At 40.0% G+C, this 15,000-nt stretch overlaps 4 protein-coding genes across 4 annotated transcripts in view; 3 read left to right on the top strand and 1 right to left on the bottom strand.

Moving 5' to 3' along the window:
- The window catches only part of LOC137975036 (uncharacterized), a 24,254-nt gene extending 22,001 nt beyond the window's left edge, over positions 1–2,253 (top strand). The window contains exon 11 of the mRNA XM_068822069.1: positions 1–2,253. This exon is cut by the window's left edge and continues 335 nt beyond it. Within this exon, the coding sequence (XP_068678170.1) occupies positions 1–1,341 (1,341 nt within the window). The 3' untranslated portion in view covers positions 1,342–2,253.
- A 1,247-nt stretch (positions 2,254–3,500) lies between these two features.
- On the top strand, positions 3,501–4,505 carry LOC137975353 (uncharacterized). Its single transcript, XM_068822447.1, has one exon. The coding sequence runs from the start codon at positions 3,646–3,648 to the stop codon at positions 4,369–4,371; it is 726 nt and encodes a 241-aa protein (XP_068678548.1). The 5' UTR covers positions 3,501–3,645; the 3' UTR covers positions 4,372–4,505.
- Positions 4,506–5,319: 814 nt separating this feature from the next.
- LOC137975352 (inositol monophosphatase 3-like) lies at positions 5,320–9,919 on the bottom strand. Its single transcript, XM_068822446.1, has 2 exons — positions 9,652–9,919; positions 5,320–7,933 (listed from the first exon to the last, which is right to left on the bottom strand). Exons 1-2 carry the CDS (start codon positions 9,916–9,918, stop codon positions 7,127–7,129), a joined length of 1,074 nt encoding a protein of 357 aa, XP_068678547.1. The 5' UTR covers position 9,919; the 3' UTR covers positions 5,320–7,126.
- Positions 9,920–10,029: 110 nt separating this feature from the next.
- LOC137976014 (disks large-associated protein 5-like) overlaps positions 10,030–15,000 on the top strand; it is a 25,311-nt gene continuing 20,340 nt past the window's right edge. Inside the window, exons 1-5 of the mRNA XM_068823258.1 lie at positions 10,030–10,407; positions 10,941–11,296; positions 11,375–11,459; positions 11,925–12,902; positions 13,101–13,192. Of these exons, the coding sequence (XP_068679359.1) occupies positions 10,176–10,407; positions 10,941–11,296; positions 11,375–11,459; positions 11,925–12,902; positions 13,101–13,192 (1,743 nt within the window). The 5' untranslated portion in view covers positions 10,030–10,175. The remainder of the gene's footprint in view (positions 10,408–10,940; positions 11,297–11,374; positions 11,460–11,924; positions 12,903–13,100; positions 13,193–15,000) is intronic.

Here is a 15,000-nt window from a genome sequence, read left to right as displayed (position 1 = left end):
TACCAGTATCGAGTTCCCGTGCAACCACAGCCCTACCAATCTCGCCAGCAACCTCAGTATGTACCTCAGCCAATGATACCACCACCGCAATTTCCGGTCCCCCCTAGACCCAAGTTGTCTTCGTTATTATTTCCCGCGCAACAACGAGACAATCGTTACCTGTTTTCATCTCAGCCGCAGCCTCTACAAAGTCAAGTCACTTCCAACGCGCCAAAAACTTCGCTTCGATACTTACTTGTGCCAATGGTCCCACAAGCCATGAATCAATCTCCACAGGCATACCAACCGAATTCAAGTCCAATGTACACTCAATTGTGGCCAGCAAATACACCGCAACAACAACAAATGCCGATACCGCGGCTGAGTCTCGCTACACCAGTGTCCTTGCCTATAACACCAAACAAGAAAGCTAATCAGGATGTACCAGATTTGAAATCACCCGTTCAGTTACAAGGCACGGTCTTCACTTTTCCTTATGCGCCACAGTATAACCAACCTGCCCCGTTGCCTCCGACGTACATGCCCCCACGGCCCAGCCAACCAAACCTTGTAGGAAAACACCATGACAAGAATCCAAAGGGCAAAAACAAACAAAAAGGTAAAGAGAAAGAGGACGAATCTTCCAAAAAATCACACGAGAAGACTCCTCAGATGGGACCAGTCAGGCCTGTGCTTCCTCTTACAAGATATGTAGCCCAAGGGGGTGGTTCTCAGGGATTCGTTCCACAGCGTTATAGTCCACAAGGGTATGGCTTACAGAGCTATAATCGTCAGCCGTCCAATCAGCAGGGGTATCCGTTCAATCAGCAGGGGTATGTTCAACAGGGGTATGCTCTCCAGGGGCAGGCTCCCCAGGGGTATTCCTCTCAAGGTTTTGCTCCTCGTCCTCCTTACCCATTGACTTCCCCTCAGACAACTTGGAAGATCAGACTCTATCGACCTATTCTAACTATTTCTCGTCCCCAGCCGGTCCCGGTTCCTGTTTTTAACCAGGGATATCCGGCGTCCTCGCCTTTTCCAGTTTCCGGACAGCAGTTTCAAGCACAAACACAAACACCTAATCCCCAACCTGCATCACCGGGTCTCCAACCTTTGTGGGGACGTTCTCAGACTCCACAAGCATTCTCTTCGAATGGCTTTTCCTCGCAGCTAATTCCATCCGTAAACGTGTATCGCCCTCTACCAATGCCATACCAAGATTATTCCGCGGGGCAGCTGCCACAGAATATTCCGGCGCAAGCAACGCAAGAGATGGTAGAGCCAAAGACATGTCCGCCTTCTTGTCCAAACTATTGCGCTCCAGTATGTAATACGCTGTGTTGTAATGATCGACGTAAATAAAAAGAAAATTCCGGCCTTTGTATGGAAATAAAACGCGCTTGCATTTGCGGATATGGTCAGAAAAGTCAATTTTGTAACCGGAACTACAGCGAATAGGGAGAATTCATTTTTTTTTTCCGACACAGAGTAATTGATTTAAGGCAAAAAACGATATGGAATTAACCACTTGATTTCTCAACGGTTTTGTCACCATTTTGTATTGCACTACTTTATCTGAAGGGTCATATTTTGCAAAGCGAAAAACCAAAAAAAAGCAAAGTGGCACACCATGACACCATTCTCGTAACCAGAGCCTCAGATCTTATGTCTGCGCATGACCCGAGGCTCTGGGAAACTCTATGTAGGAAAACATGCGCCGTAGGGTTCTTACAGCCAAAAATTGGCTATTTGAACCTTACGGCGCCTGCTCACTCCTCTTACTAACATCAATGCACAAATCAGAGACGCTTTTCATTGTTCGTCACAAAATCCAATGAGAAGACACTTCTTCCCCTCAGTATGCGCAAGAGAGAAGAGATCTGGGGTCGAGATTGACCATAACACCAACCCGGTGTGGTCAACACAATACGCATGTGCACAACCATTTCACCCGGTGAATTGGCAGCCAGCCAGCCAGCTTTTTTGTTTTGCTTAGTTTTTTTTTTCATATTTTGGAAGCTGGAATTACTAGAGCTGATGAAATGAAAGAAACGGATAGCACAAAGACGACGAATCGTTGATCTTTGTAATTTTTTTCTGCTGTGCATTGAAAGTTTGAAGAGAGAGAGAGAGATAGAGAGATAGATAGTTTAATGATCAATACATTGCAGCCCGAAGGCTGAATTGCTATTTACAAATAATAAATCGATAAAAAGTATTTATAGAGCTAAGCACAATAAAATAAAAGTATAACGAATATGATAAAAAGGGAAACTAAGAATCTATATATATATATTATCAATACAAGATCTAATAATAAAACTATTTCTAAGACGATCTGTCTTGCATTTAAGTACGGTAAAACGCCTGTTGCACCTTAGAATATAACGTGACGGTTCAGATGTTCAGAGTCCTTAATAATGGTGTCGAAAGTATTAGTGCATAGCCTGGTGATGAAATCTACAATAGGGACAATGTTCACTAGTTCGATGGCCTCCTGGTAGGGTAGTCCTGAGCATATTATAGACATGGCCCGCTTTTCAACTCGTACCAACTCGTCTTTTAGGTACTTTGGCAGGGCATAAAAAAGACAGGTGCTGCGCACGTAAGAACAGAGCGTATACAAGCAGTGTAAAAGGTGGAAATATCCTGCCGAGGAACTCTTGATCTTTTTAACTGCACTAAGAAATACAGACGCTTTGACACTCTCATGATTACGTCACTAATATGATCGTTCCACGTAAAGTTGCTCGATATGGTCAAACCTAGTAGTTTAGCACCAGTCACCATCTCTAGTTCTTTACCATCTACTACAATGGACGCAAACTGGGGCTCATCTTTTGCAAAAGATATCCTGAGCTCCTTACACTTGTCGCTATTGAGTCCGCGATCTCCTGGGCACGAGTTCGGGGGCTATGATGATAAACAGGGCATGCGTATTCAGTAACAGGCCTTATACAAGTTAAGTACAAGAGCAAACTGAATTAAAGTTCTTCCGACCTAACATGTGATCGCTTTAGCTTGCGCAGAAAATACAGGCGCTTACGATCTCAGATATGTGGTTATTCCACGTAAGATCGCTAGATATCTGCAAACAAAAGATCTTAGCATGCTTCACGCATTCTAAATTCTGACCGTTAACCTTAATTGGATCAAAGTTCTTCCTAAAGTGGCTGAATGTTATACGTAGTTCCATGCACTAAGTTTCATTCAGTTGGAACTTGTCAGCAGAGGTTTGTGTCGAGAGTTCGTCAACAGCTTGCACACAGGAAGGAAGCGACCCACAATGGCAATAAGGCTAGGCTTTTGAATTTAATTTTTCCGGAAAATTATCTTCTCGGATTCCCATACAAATCTTCAAATTTTTGATGGCTTTTCCTCACACTAAGCTTGGGGTGCCTGTGGGAAAGGAAGAACTGGAGAACTCCTAGTTCCCAGTCTTTCCCATTTCACAATGACCAACATGGCGGCCGGATTTCACCACGTGGCGACTTATGTTCACCGGTGTTTGTAATTTACTATCATCGCAAGGCTTTTCCATGGTATGTAACACCGTGGTAAGGAAGCCATCGATAGAGGGGGAATTAGTTTGCCAAGAAATCCGAATTTAAACGACAGTTAAGGGATATTAACGAATAAAACTGTTGCGTTGAAGCGGTCGTTGAAATGTCCCCCAAGAATCTTGAAACAGTTTCTGAGGATAGTAGCTCCTCTTGCACTTCAAGCTTGTTATTACGTTCTAAGGATGAAGTAAGAAGTTTGGTAAGTAGCCCAGGAATGGTAAAGAGTCATTGTAAGGCCTCCAATGACAATGGCCCCGTTGCGTTGGACTGTGAAATGGTTGGTGTAGGAGACAAGAAATCGAACGCTCTTGGGCGATGTAGTATTGTAGACTACGATGGATGTGTTCTTTTCGATACGTACGTTAAACCCAACCAACCAATTACGGATTACAGAACACAGTGGAGCGGCATTCGCCCAAGAAACATGAAAAATGCCATTGCCTTTTGCTCAGCGAGAAATAGGGTCAAGCGAATCATCAAAAATCGTGTTCTAGTGGGGCATGCACTGCAAAATGACTTGAAAGTTCTTCGATTGAAGCACTCATCGGAACTCATCAGGGACACATCAAAGCATATACCACTAAGAGCTTTAGCCGGCTTTCCTAGAAACTCCACTCCTTCCCTAAAACGTCTGTCTAGACAGTTGTTGAAGTGGGATATTCAAGTGAATGAGCACGATTCAATTGAAGATGCTATGGCGGCAATGTTGTTGTACAAGAAGTGTGAAGCAGAATGGGAAAAGGACATCAAGAAGAGTGATCAGTCTTATTTGGAAGATGCTTATTGGCCCAGCTGGACAAAAGCTGTTAATGAGAGTACAGAAAATTAATAATAACTATAGTTTCATATGGAAAAAATATTTATAGTCTATAAAGTAAAGCACATGAAGATTTGAAAGCAATGCGCACAAACAACATATTTACAGGCTATTTAAAATTGCACTGATGTGTATTACAAATTGAAATTGAAATAATGGACTAGTACTTATTTGTTAATAATGATCTTTTACTATACCACTATGATATAGTATGTATTCTTTAATTTGCCAATTGAGTGGGCAGTTCTCTCTAAGTTTAGCGTGTTCTTTTAGCTTTAGAATCCAAGAGGCCTTCTGTCAGCAAACTCTTATGTTAATGACACAAAATGTAATAAATGGCATCAGCAAAAGTTTGCCTATTTATCACTCTAAATTAACCTGGAAAAAACATAGGCTTTAATGAACAGACTGGCCTCGGAACTGCATCATTAGGAAGCTTACACAAGGATGATGACAAGGGCTGCGAGAATGCCACAAAACAATGGGCTTATGAACAAAAACAAAGGCTCTGGACACCAGGCACATGCGTTTCACATTCTGGCACTTTTCTTTGCTGTCCTCGCCCTGACAACAAGAATTGGACTATAATTATTGGAGGTTGTGTTGAGGAAGAGTAACAACCTGACAGGACATTGTTAGTTTTCTTCCCAAACAACAACACCATTCATGCCAATTTTATATGTATTCCTGCAATGTTGATACACACTTTTCATTCTGAATGACTCTGGGTTATTACGAAATTATTACAATAGAGGGACAAAATGTTTTTGTAGAATATTCTTGTTGGCATTGTCATCGTCTTTGCGTAAGCTCCCTAGTAAAGGTACATAAAACATGGGCTGTTTTTCAAAAGTGCATTGCAAGTCAATTCTTGAAACAGGGCATTACTAAACCACCTAGGGCGTTGAGGGGTTGATGAGTTAAGACTTGAGATGTACGAATGGGAAATGAGCACAATAATTATTTCTAAAGTATTTATTCCAACATGGTCACAGCATAGAATTACTGTAAAATCATGTAACTTATCAAAACCATTAAAAAGTCTATTTTTTTTTTAAGCCACGACAATCACTGACTCCTGATCCTTTAAAACTTGAAGGGCAATATTGAATAATTACTGGAACCAGACAATAATGTAAATATAATGTTGACAGTAATAATCTTATCATTGAAGTGAAGCAGATGATAGTGTTAAGGTAACATTCAACTATTATAATACAGGAGAACGTGGATTTTTCCAAGTATCTTGAGTCACCATGGGGAAAACATCTCTTCCATAATGTCATTGTCAAAAAAAAAAACAAAAACAAAAAACAAGAAAACAATAGTCTTCTTTACTCCTTTGAAAGTGTCTACTTTGAAAAGTGGTCTCCAAAACTTCTCTATACAAATGTCTAGCGAGATCCCTATTTTTTAAATTTTTACTTCAACTTTTTCCTGGTCTGACAAAATATACATGTATGCGTATGTTGAATTATTTCACATATCTAATATAATCTTCGAGTCCCAACTTGTACCAAATTATAAAACTATTCTAAGCCTTAAAACCCCCATAAAGAACTTTTAAATACCATAGGAAATAAAGTTTAACTCTACTTAAATTTGGATTATCATATGTACTTCCACACAAGAGGGTAAAAAGATCTAAAACTTGACACAACAACCACTCCTGGATAAAAATGTAAAATTTTCATCAATTTGATCCCATGGAAGTCATAAGCTTACGCAACACAAAAGCCTTTACTGGTATTTTATAGGTGCTTTTGCCATCGTACCAGCTGGCTGTTTTTGGATGTTGTAGACTTGAAAGATATTCGTGTTAATAAAACGTGAAATAAATACTGGTACCTGAAAAACACCCAAACTGTACAATTTCAAATCCTTAACCAAATGACTCCAAGGGACTGAGAATTGATAGATTCTACTCTGTCCAATGCCAGACGATTGTATTCATCAATGGGGTGGTTCAGGATTGGCCAAAAGAGCAATAAAATGAACAAAGATAATGGATTTAGCACAGAAAACTATAGGAAGTACGACCCTACCCAAAACAACATTCACGTCCACTCAAAAACTACTGGTATGTCTCTTTTTAAACATTAATGCTTTGATAAAGGGCTATGATAGATCGTAACACTTTCCTAAAGGGCTCCTAGTGACAAGTATAATTGTCTGGTGTTAGAAAGAGTCAAATAAACAAGTGGCAATTTTAGGAAGAAAAGCGTTACGGCTTATCCAATTTGTATAAATTTACTCCTGCTGCGTTATACTAGAGATAAATGCAATTTCCTACATTAATCATGACCAGACCAGATGGTATACAAAAAGTGAGGTCAAATAGAACAAACAAAAAGAGAAAAAAAAAGGTTCCATTCCATCCTTCATTTTTTGTGTGTAAGACTGACTCTCAACATTTTGTCAGTTGAGAGGTGCCAGCTAGACCTTGAAAAAGGGCAGTAATCTGATGACACAATGAGCCCTACAATTTCTTAATTTTGTCTCATCAGATGACCACCTCGTGTTGTTTTCTTTAACTCAAGGTTGATACCGATCTCTTGTCTGAAACAGTAGGGACCTTTAAATCGGAGAACAAGGACAACTACAAGAACATGTTTTGTCATACTGAGCAATTGCGCATAAGGTTGGAGGCCGACATTTTTCGAAGTGCATTTGCTCAGAACGGAAAACTCTCAATCCTAGTCATCCTCGTCCTCCGATCTTAAGGTCCCTTTTGATAAATTCAACTGCACAGTTTTCTCATTGGTTTCTATGATTTCAGCTTTTGTGCTACTTCATCTTGAAACTCCTTATGGTCATGTATGGCAGCAAGAAGTCCTCCCTCGTTACGCGGTTTCTCCTCGTCACCGTATTCTATTTCTTTGTCATCTAAAGTTGTCATTTTTCCACCTAATGTTCTTAATATGGCATCCCCAGCACAGATGTCCCACTTCTTTATCAAAGTCACATGGACATAAGCATCAGCTTCGCCTTGAAATAGCGACAACACCTTGAAACCTGCACCACCTGCTGGTATCACTTTTGATTTTGGACCAAACGCTTCTCTCACAGTGGCATTTACTTTGCCAGCATGTGACCTTGAAACTATGATTCTTGGTTCCTTTAAAGCAGTCTCTCTTTTTTCAGGAACCTTAATGTTCTGAGATGATCCATGACCCACCCAAGCCCAATATGTTTCCCCAAGAAATGGCTTGTGAATAATCCCTGCCACTGGCTTTCCTTTGACGGAAATACAAACCATGGTGGTCACATATTTAACTAAGTTTTCTGTGTATTCTTGTGTGGCATCAAGAGGATCAATCCAAACTAAGAGATTCCCTGATGAAACCATTTCATTTCCTTTATTAAATTGGAGGCTACTGTCAATATCGATGTCTCGTGTATTAGGTTTCTCCACCTCATTAATGTCAATTTCTCCATGGTCATGTTCCTCTGACACCACATTCAAGTTAGGGAATGCCTTTTTGAAGCCATAATACATGGTCTCGTGCGAAAGCATGTCTCCTAGTGTCACAGGGTTGTTCGCTCCTTCACGTGTTTTCCCTTTACTTCCTTCCTAAAAAGAAAGGAAAGATACATATATCTGAGAACTTGACATCAGAGCTGGAGTTGGAGTTAACCCCTTTCAATTAACTCCCAATTACCAGTTATAGATTTTAATCGTCTATGGGGGCACCTCAGGGCTTAATTAAGGGTTAAGACTGCAGGTTTTCAACAATTTACTGCTACAAACCTATTACACCTACTCGGTACAGGGCTCGAAATTAACGAAAAAATCCAGTCACAATTTTGCAACAAGATACAGAAATTTAGTCGCAATTTGGCTGCGCTGCATTGTGTTGTCAGCGATTTAGCCAAAAAATATGAGCCTACAATACTTGGGTGTAAAGAAACCGCTGAAAATGGCGAATGATCAAAAGAATGGAGCTGTGCACGTAACATCGCAGCTAAATTACTCTACAATTACGCTATCTTCAGAGGAAATTCACCACAAGAAACAAAATAACTTTGTCATTTCATTCATTTATTTTAGCAAAAGTAGCAGCAAAGTGGCAACTGCTAACCCTTTTGTTCCAAAAGAGCGAAGGTAACAACAAGTTGCAAATTTGCGACTTCCTGAGATAAGTTAGTCGCAATTTCGAGCCCTGCAGTATAGACAAACTTTTTTATATGTGTTTTATTCTCCAATATTGCAAGTGCCATACAACATTCATTTTGGATAATATTATGTGGAGATTATGCAAATGCAAATAGGAATTGAAGACTACACGTAAATTGTACAGGAAACCAATCATGGAAAAAAGTCTCAACTTAATAGATACCAACACAATTCAGTATAGACTGAGATGGCACTAGCAAAAGGTCTGTACATAAATATTAATAATTTACAAGCACTCTTGATCCAGGTAGTCAAATATCATTGATAGGGTAATTCTTTCATCATGTTTGTTTGAGGTTTAAAAATTAATAAAACGTCTTATCAGCTCAGTTTGTCTTATACATCTCCCAAGAATATATCTTATGTAATTTGTAACACCATGTCTTTGTCAACTCCATGACCAATGGGCCAAAGTCTCACACTCTCTGAAGACTGTTCTTGGAGAGGAATATTTAAATTTTCATTTTAATTTGATTTCTGTCTAAACCATTAGAGGTTGCAACAGTCTCAAAACACTCTCTCATGACTGCTCTATCCTCACACTGGTGTAAAATTGTTTAGGGCACAATTATGTTGCTATGATAATGGGAGCAATGAAGAATCAACAAATGAAAAGTGAACTTTCAACAATTTTATGGGACATGTTTCTCTAGCTGCATTGTAAATCATTCAAAACTCAATATAAGTTTATTTTCAGGGGTAACAGGTCCAGCAAAGAATTGTTCGGTTTAAGTATGTTCTCTTCCTCAAGCATTACTGTAAGTACTTGTAGATCTGTGTAAATTATCAATTAGTGTACACGTTGCAAGTTTACAATGTAAACCTTGTCATTGCACTTTCATTTTTTTGCCACGAGGCAGCGCATCCAAAACAGCTTTATGAACATGATATAACACTATCAACCAAGTTCATAAGATAACTATTAAGTTAAAAATACTCAAGAATGCCACTTAAAATATGCACACTAGCTAGAAAATTAAATCCGGCTAAACAAATACACAGCAAACAGGACTGATCTAAACCACGACGCACACTACTTCACTTGCATTTATCTTCTTTCACCCGTTGGACGATTTCTGGTAATATTCCATTAATTGGCAGGGATTTTAACTTACCCCAATATCTTCACCACGGCGGATTTTCCGGACAACCTCTCCTCCTTTTTCGGCAAGATATATTCCTGTTTGAATGAGATGTTTCATCGAGATTGTGTCTTCTCCAGCAGAATAACCATTTGAAAATTCGCTGGCACCTCCGTCAGTGGACAAGTAGAAGACAAATGCGACAACTACAAGACCGATGACAACAATTCCGATGGGAGACAGTGTTATTTTCGCAGCTCCCATGTTTACAGCATTGGCCGCAGAAGGCATCTGTGACATGTCGAAAGTTGTGTCAGAAAATCATATCACGTGCTTTAATTGCGTAAATATGATTGGTAGTTATATTCAAATTTGCCCAATCGCTGTGAAGCAAAACGTTGGACCCAAATTCGAACGAAGAAGCAATTGACATGGTTGGTTTTTGTGGACTCTGTTGAGGTTTTTAAACAAGAATTTCTCTAAAATCAGTCAATCGTAGACGATAAAGCAACTTTGCAATCAACACAGGCATTAGAATAAGCACTATCCGGTAGATAATGGAAAAAATTGCGGCGAAGAAGTTCAACTACGACCATCAGTCTTCCTACAAATGTCGTGGAAAATTGGGAGCGTCCACAAATCGAAATGTCAGGGCCCAGCGAGCGAGCGAAAACCGCCATCTTTCCAGAATGGATGAAGTTTCCAAACGAAGAAGGATGCCTCTATCGCCGCTGGTTGATGAAAACGTGTCTGATACCACAAATAGTGAAATGGAAACCAAAACTGCTGGTAACGTGTATTTAAAAATAAGCCATTGTTCATGATTGCAAATGTTCATGTAACAGTACATTGTAACGACTAACGTTAGCAAAATTGCAAACCCGCCATTTTCATAAATGGGCAACAGATCAGAGTTAAAAAACGCAAATAATGAAATGATTTTCATTTTGATCGCAATCGGTGAACGTTGAGTTGTGACTCTCCCGCAAAGTCCTAGGAAGGAAGCTAAAGCGGATTATTCGTTTAGAATCGGGTTGTGTTCTCTTCACCCTGCACTGGAAAAAAATCTAGCCAGTCAAACATGTGTTTTTCTTTCGGTTCGGTTATGGACCAAAGTGTATATTATACAATTGCAAGTCATATGTGTGATTCTTTTGCTGGGGCTCAGAAAGAGATTCACAGACGGTTGCCTTTTATACCTCAGTGTAAGCCTCGTTTTCCTTTTATCAGTTTCACACAAGTAAACCAGTTTATGCTTGAAGGTTTTCGGATTCTATATGAGCAAAAATAGTCAAGTTTGAGATGATAATTCTCTCTTGCAGAAAACCAAAGAGGAAATCACCCTCAACCTCAGCTCAGTAGAAGGGAAAAATTACTTAAGTGGCGCGAAGAAAGAAAGCAAAAGAAACAAAGTGAACCTCAGAAGAAATCATTTGTGGTGCGACAAGTTAAACATGAAAAAGATGCTAATTTGTTTGCCACTGCATCGAAGAATCCTGCAAATGGAATGATTCCACTTATGAAGCCTGCACAATTTGCCCCAAATAAATCCGCTAAACCTGTGACAAGGTCCTCAGCTAGGCTTGCAAAACAGGTGTCACCACCCTCTGGGGATGATAACAAAAGCCACCCTGTCAAAAGGGTTGATCCCAAATCTAAAGTTACACAACCGGTTAAGGTAAGAGGAAATGATGATATTTGTTGTGTTTTTTGTCCTGATCTTCAACTGACTTAAATGTTAAATTTTATGTAATAGGGTGAAGTGAAATCAGAGAAGACTGGTATTGTCACACGTCGAGGTTCCCGCTCCAGACCACCGTCAGTTAGCAACACCAATCAAGGTACAATTTGTGACTAAAAATTAGTCTTTTTCATCCAATGGAATGGAATGGCCATTTTCATGAGGAGAAGCACCGAATAGGCTGTCTCAGTGTGGAATATGTTTGTATAATTTCAATGTATATAATGTGGATGTTTTTACTAATGTCGGTGAGGACCTTTATTCCAGAATAATGCAGATTTTTGTCCCAGCTAAGATATGGATTTTGGAGTACTCAAAATACTCTCAACTAATGCACCTGTCACTGTAAACCCCCACCCTGGGCACCTGGTGACAGGTGCATAAGAAAGATTGCAATAGATTTCGGGAAATTTATACATCCACTGCTTTAATTGAACCCAGAGCGATGAGTTGAGAATCACAAGACTCATTCACTGGTGAAATTGTACCTCCTAAAATGCACCAGGAACACTTTTGGTATGTCATTTTGATGGAAAGTACTAAAATCTTTTACCTTTCCTTTCAGTCGGAACTGAACCGAAGAGTCAAGTTAAGACAAGATCACAAGCCAAGAAGGTCAAAGCCGAGGGATCAAAAGAACCCTGCCTCACCAAACGTGACAAAAATGACAGGGGAAAGGAGCAGATGTCATCAGTAGAAAACACAAAAAGCAGCGAAGGAAAGCAATTGCCTGACATTGGTTCACTAAAAAATACTGTATCATTTGGACGAGGAAGCACAGAAGGTGTAGAGAGAGTGCAGTCAGAGGCAATATCTGCAAATGAAACTTTGTCTTTTGCTCCAGCTGACTTCAAGTTCACAGCTCCGACTGGTGTAAATACATTTACATATTTATCAAAAACATTCACCTTTCAACCCCTTAGTCCAAACAGTGCTGAAGAATTCATGTTCCCATCTTCGGCGTCATCACTTTTTAGTCTTAGCCCTAAGAAACCAGAAGTCAAGCAAGTTCAAGATGAGAGTTTGGAAGATGCTGTGGCAGCCTATAATAAGTCAATAATTGCTATTTCAAGTACACATGAAGACAATACTAATAATGTTGAAAAGAAGTCATTGTCAACATCAGGTGAATGTTTAATGGAAGCACCAGATAAGGCAGGGAAGCCACAAAATACAAGTGAAGTTGCAGAAGAGTCAATTGGCTCCTCAAACATTGACCGACAAGGTATTGAAATCAATGATACTAAACCTCCATCAACAGCTTGTGATATTCCTATGGAAGAGCCCCATGATGCAGAGAGACAAAAAAGTGTAGCTGAAGTTGTAAACGATGAAAACAGCACTGAAATGTCAGAAACCCTGATGCAGCCAGTGGCCGTTAATTGTGCAGATGTTGAGTCAATGGAGAGTGATCCTGCTGATCAACATGAGCATGACTCAACACATTTTAGGAATCTTTTGAAACAAGAGACAGACAGGCTGAATGACACCTGTAAAAAATGGGATAAAATCAGTAATGAAGAGGAGAATCTTCATGATGAAGGTACGATTGTCATGTTCATTGAGGCAGCTTTGTTCTCAATATTTAGCATTATTATTCCATAAGCGTGCGTTGTATATGCGATGGTAAAACAGCCAACAAGATGCGTAGCATTATTGTAATTCCCCACCTCAATCTTCCCTTCAAAAACCAATCTCCTCTAGAATTTCATGACTCATGTATTGATGTTATTTGTTTTAGTAACTGGACAGATTAGGACGACGATTGGACAGGCCCATCTGCTAATTGATCAAAGGTTTCGTCAATTTTCTGGTCTCATTGACCTAAGTGAGGTAATTTCTCAGGCTTTCAAATTATTGTTATTATACTAAAGTTTCTTTTCTTATATAAAAAGGACAATAATTGCCTTGTGTGACAATGCCAACATTTGTGTTACAGTACGAGTCTCACTCTCGGTGGTTTCAGTAAGTACTGACAGCTGACGAAAAGAGACGGCTACTTCACTCAGAAAACTCGGCTGCTTAAGCCATTGCCTCTTCAGGCGTCCTAGCCAGTTGACAAGTAAAATCTTCTGGCACCAGGGGCCCGTTTCTCAAAAGTCCCGAAAAGCCATCTGTGAAATTGCCAACCGCTTGTTTTGGAAAGCCGATCTTTTAATATGTTTTCAAGGTAACAAAAAGAAAAGTAACTGTGAATTTTGACGAATTAAGGACGGTGCCTACTAATTCAAAGGTAGTCTGGCGGATATGTGAAAAATGCTGCACTTTGTGAAGAAAGCATCAAATTTTGCTCAGAGGTTGTTTATGGCAACCTGAAGAGATTTTGATATGGAGCCATTGACAGAAATTAGGTCTAGGCCATTTAAGGAGCCATTATGCATGAAAGCGAGGCTAGACTTACAAGATAGCCATTCTGGCCTATTATTAATTCAAAATGTTTCAAATTACATTGGTATTAGTTATATTTGTCATCATGATATCATCACCTAACAATTCAACACAGGACACTATAAGCTTTTATTTTTTACGCACGACAAGGCAATTTTCGTTATGACCTTGGCCTTCACAACTAAACTGCTGTTCTTCTGACTAGGTTTGCTTCACATGTAACACCTGTCAATGATCATAAGACAACGAAACTGGTTAGGAAGTGTTTTCTTTAGTGTGGGCAGTTAAAGCACTTTCAGAGAAAATACGAGTTTTTGTAAGAAAGTCTCAGTATTTAAAAGCAGATCACGTGACCTCGAAAAGAGGGGGCCATCTGCAGTTAACCAGCGTCTTCTCTCGTTACTATATTAAATACCCCACACCTCAGCAACATTGTTGCCAAATACATTTTTAAAAGGTGCGTGGTACATTTGGCATAGGGATTGAGTGGAGGGGTGTATGAATGACTTGTGATAGTAACTGCAGGCTGCAACAATAGCGGCCATCTTGAATTTTTCAGTACAATGAAGCTGTGGCACGACTTTTGGGAGCATTATATCAAGTTTTGGTTAATCAGTTATTCTGCCTACCTTGAGTAGCGTAATCAATCTATTACACATTCTTCACCACAACCGCAAAGTGCAGTGCACTTAAGAGCCACTCTGATGCATGAGCAGTTAGACCTGCAACCTTTCTTGCGGCAACATTTAATAAGTGCATCACAAGATGATGATCCGGCTGGTAATGCTTCCAGCCAGCATCAGTCGTCATCCATCTCCATTGACTTGGACATGGCAAGTTCATCACTGGAACAATTGCTTGACCCCAGCAATGTCCACCCTGGTATGTTGCTCTTCTAGTATGCTGGATAAGAGCAGCTTGAGTTGGGGGTATAGATTCAATAGACTTTCCCTTCTGTGCAAACAGCTGCTTGCTTGCCTCGTCATTCTGGCACTAGTGTGGTCATACAGAAGAACAATGAATCGTTCTAGCTTTCTCAAGCATTCTTCACTCACATCATCTGGGTTGTTAGACAATTCCAGGAAAGCAAAGGTTTTTTTTCTTCACAGGCCATCCACGTGATCCATGCAGTCTTCTTCCCTTTCCCAGAGAAACAAGAAACAGTATCACAACCAGTAAAGGCGTGAAATACGGGTAGCCACCTTGGCTTTTCAGGACCAACAACCGATGCAATGGCATGAACAGCTACATTG

This window comes from Montipora foliosa, chromosome 11 (genome assembly GCF_036669935.1).
Source record: "Montipora foliosa isolate CH-2021 chromosome 11, ASM3666993v2, whole genome shotgun sequence".
Classification (NCBI taxonomy): Eukaryota; Metazoa; Cnidaria; class Anthozoa; order Scleractinia; family Acroporidae; genus Montipora; species Montipora foliosa.
This window is presented reverse-complemented; position numbering and strand designations above follow the sequence as displayed.

Excerpts from the sequence above, each read along its gene's own strand:
- LOC137975353 (XM_068822447.1), top strand. The coding sequence starts at position 3,646 with ATGTCCCCCAAGAATCTTGAAACAGTTTCTGAGGATAGTAGCTCCTCT.
- LOC137975352 (XM_068822446.1), bottom strand. The coding sequence starts at position 9,918 with ATGTCACAGATGCCTTCTGCGGCCAATGCTGTAAACATGGGAGCTGCG. Across the intron at positions 7,934-9,651 it reads GCCGTGGTGAAGATATTGGG|GAAGGAAGTAAAGGGAAAAC; the intron begins GTAAGTTAAAAT and ends CTTTCTTTTTAG.